This window comes from Merops nubicus, unplaced genomic scaffold, assembly GCF_000691845.1.
Source record: "Merops nubicus isolate BGI_N331 unplaced genomic scaffold, ASM69184v1 scaffold15973, whole genome shotgun sequence".
Lineage (NCBI taxonomy): Eukaryota > Metazoa > Chordata > Aves > Coraciiformes > Meropidae > Merops > Merops nubicus.
This window is the reverse complement of record NW_008598381.1, coordinates 1-3,894: the sequence shown is the minus strand read 5'-3', so window position 1 is coordinate 3,894 and position 3,894 is coordinate 1. Positions and strand designations below refer to the sequence as shown.

Sequence of the window (3,894 nt, the reverse complement as noted above, 5' to 3'; positions counted from 1 at the left end):
TACTTCCACGCTGTACATCTGGGATTAAAACTGAGCCCAGAATGCTTTAAGGGTAATTACGCTTAGCTGCTCAAATGTTCTTGGCCAGAGAGTTATTTATTATCCAGCTTTTTCCTGCCAATGCAACTTTAATCACATCCGATTTCTTAAAGTAGCCATATTATTTTAGTTACTTTGGCTCTTTTCCAACAGGCTTATTTTAAGCTGGTCGTGAAGAAAGGTTATTAACTGCTGGCTATTTTGCATATTTCTTGCAGAGTTTGCTACAGAAATAACCAGACACGTCTGAGGGGGGCCACGTGTGGTTAACACTTAAAAATATCACTCAAAATCTTTCCAAATTTCCCCCCCCCCCCAGCTAACAGCAGAGTTGCTTTAACCTAGTATCCACGAGCGTTTTTCAAGCCAGCGCACCCAGAAGCATTCAGTCCTGCCACCCCTCAGCTTCCTCAGCCATCTACCAAACAGAAAAGACAACCAGCATAACCAGGTCTCTCCCGTGTGTGACTTCGAGGCGCAGGGACCCCCGTCTGAATGGGCCTGCGGGGCGGGGCTCCAATACACAGGAGAGAAGTGCAGAAGGGAGCCTCATGCAGCTTCCAGGGAATCCGCTAGCGACTGGCTCGGGCAGGCAGCACAGTGAACAGTAAATCTGAGCAGCTTCCCTTTTCACTTAAGATTAATTCTCTGTAATGTACATTACTTTCAGTGGAATGATACTGCTTGTGTTTTGCAGGATGGGGAAAATTCCACTTTGTCTTTTTTATTCTTTTCTAAGGCAGATAATGCAGGAAGTTGAAACAGAACTTCTACAAGGATTTAATCTGTGATATTGTAAAATCAAAGTACTACTTTATTAAACGAGTTATTTTACACAATATGAACATCAATATAATTACAATTGTAAAAAATTTTTTATAACAAGTATGGACTGATTTTTTTAGGATTTCCAAATAGGGCACAACTGTACATTTACACAGAATTGTCTTTGCGTGAAGCCCAAGAGGGAACAGCATAAAAATATGAATGTTTCTGTAGCCCCTTCATTTTTGCTGATCAACAGTTTTAGAAAAGCAGCTGCAGGTTTGTTATGTAAGGTCTGACAGTAGAAGAGTCAATAGGTGCCATGATTTCACCTATAAAAAAAACAAGAATAACTTGGTTAAGCTGAACAGTTACACAATGCTGCTTACCTTCATGTGAATGAAATACCAGAATACTGCTTTTTTTAACCTCATTTCAGCCTTTTATTATAACCACTTTCAGTTACAGCCTAACAACTGGCTATCGGGAAATCTCTTAGTTAACACAGAGGTTAAGTTTTATATTTGAAAGCAGAAAAATCTGCATTCAGTTGCATAGCTTCAGGAACAAAAAGGCTCAGTTATTGGAAATACACTGAACAACTATTTCCATCATGTTTCACAGCAACAGGCAGACTGTATTTATTGTATGTATTTTGTTCAAAGCAAAACTCACATTTCAAAACAAGAAATAAAAAATAAAGTATTCCTACAACTCCAAGGATGACCACGGGAAATAACGTTAATCCCTCTGAAAACGGCCTCCGTGCCATTTCACCTACACACGCGTCACCCTCGCTTCTCCTGGGTAGCAGTTCAGGGGTATAACCTTAACCTACAGGTAATTTCCACATTAAAGGAAGTGGAGCAAGTGTTAAGTCCCAGTTGGTGGTGGTAAAAAAAAAACAAAAACAAACGATTCGTAATACTCTAACAATCGTTCAAAAAGTAAGGTAGTGACCTGTAGTCAACTTTACGCCTGAACATCAGCCAGTTCTGGAGGAAGTGGAGTCTTAGGATGCTTGCTTTCAAAGTGCTGTTTGAAGGTCTTGGGATCCGGCATTTGTGTCTGATTAAAGAGAGACATTTTGCTTTATGCACAGTACAAGAATTAAATAATACTACAAAACTTGTTCCCCCCACTATGTTTTGTTTTCTTTTTCCTGAAGGAAATGGTCTCCTCAATGACACTTCTCTAGTGACAGAAGCACCATTAATTTAGCTGCATATTAAGAGAGTATTTAACCTCAGATTTTCAGTGAGGTGCTTCTAAGCACTAGTTCACACTCTATCAAACGTTTATTAAAGCAATTTCTTTTGTTTATCAATAGGCCAAAACATTACTTGGCACAGACTGATTCTCTACTTGGCATCAGCTGCCTCAGACCATTGCTGCTGCACAGTTTCAGCCATCAAGAGCCCAAAGCCATGGCTGCTACAGCCTGATTGCACAAGAAGAGGGGCTGGTTACAAGTATTCAAGTGAGCAGAGCTTAATTTGGAATCCTATTTAAGACATTCAGAGTGATTAATGTATTCTAGGACTGACCATTTATTTATGTGGAAATGGCAAGTTTATCCTTTAGCTCCAAAACAAGCACATTCAGGAAAACCGGCCAGAAGGAAAGTATCACCTGATCAGCGCTCACCTTTCTGTTCTCTTCTCAAGTCTCAAGTTACTGTGGATCACACACTAAAGCTTTTGGCATCACCACTTTTCCTCTCTACATTAACATCGATAACCAGTGATTTTACAATGGGCCAACCCCATCACAAAGAAAAGATGTTTCCATTTGGCTATTAAACAGGAAGTGATGTCACAGTTTGGGGGTTTTTTTTGTTTGTTTGGTTGGTTTTTTTTGCATTTTATACATCATACTAGCAGCACATGCAGACACCTGCAATTCAAAAGGCAAGGTAACCACCCAAAACAGGTCTGTACACAACGTCACAGATTTCCTCATAGCTCATTTCTCAGCACAGCTGAGCAATCTCTAAGTCAAAGAACAGATGCAAATGCTTAGAGCAACAAGCTAGGCAGTCACTTCAGGAGTGACTGATTTTAGGTTCTACTTTATAATCTTCTAAAAATTCTGTTCTAGGCTGGAAGATAGACCTGCCTACAATAGTATTTTTGTCTTCAGTTCCTCTTACCCTACAGACAGTGCAGGTATATATCAAGGCAGCTTTGGCTGCAGCCTTCTGATCGTGTCCTTGTTTCTTTTTCTGCTCAGCTTGCTTTTTGGCATTTTTCTGCTGCGACTGAATCTTCTGCTGTCCACGAGCCATATCTACAAATGAAAAGAAGACATTTAACTTACAAATTCAAGAAACTACTGCTGCTAGCTGATTCAGAAGCCACAACCACGAGCATACCATAGTCACGTGCTCTGTGCGTAAGGCCTACAACTACCATAACCAATGTACCACAGACATCTGTTCAAGCTCTTCACTATGAAAGACTGAGTTTAGTATCCTTCTTAAAATACAAACCAGAATTATTAGGCCATTCTAAGGTTTTTTATCCTCTACAAAGCTTCAAGGTTTACTTATCAAAGCGTTTTCAATAGTCAGAAAAATTAGTCTTTCCTTTACAGTTAATAGAAGCTTACTCTGTATTCCCACACGTACAGTAAAATTTAGACGATTTTGTGGTTCTTTTTTTTAGGCTTAAGGCTCAACCTTTATTTTTGGAACTTGAGACAGGTTCCAAGAAAGGCAAATCACAGTATCACCCAAGCTATATTTCTGTCTTCTGGTCTATGTGCTTGCGAGCTGCTTTAGAGCTGGTAACACCAAGAATAATCGGTCACTCCCCTTTATTCAGGGCCATTTTTACAGGCGGCCATGCTTTTTCATTTTCAGCTGACTTTACATGCAGGAGCATAAAGGAGGCAAACACTACGGCCATATGCCATTAGAAAGTGCACCTCAAGAAGAAACTAGAGGCAAAAAGAATCCCATTTTGGGGAGCAGAGAGCCAGCGTATCTTACAAGGGCAGCGCTGCACCTGCCCGCAGCCCACGCGGACACCTGGCTCAGCCTGCACTCCTCTCCCGGCGCGGGCGCCGGGCAGGGTCCGGGCACAGCAC

At 41.0% G+C, this 3,894-nt stretch overlaps 1 protein-coding gene across 1 annotated transcript; it reads right to left on the bottom strand.

The window, feature by feature from the left end:
- Positions 1-818: 818 nt before the first annotated feature.
- ZNF706 (zinc finger protein 706) lies at positions 819-3,091 on the bottom strand. Its single transcript, XM_008937032.1, has 3 exons — positions 2,957-3,091; positions 1,765-1,872; positions 819-1,136 (listed from the first exon to the last, which is right to left on the bottom strand). Exons 1-2 carry the CDS (start codon positions 3,089-3,091, stop codon positions 1,777-1,779), a joined length of 231 nt encoding a protein of 76 aa, XP_008935280.1. The 3' UTR covers positions 819-1,136; positions 1,765-1,776.
- Positions 3,092-3,894: the final 803 nt, after the last annotated feature.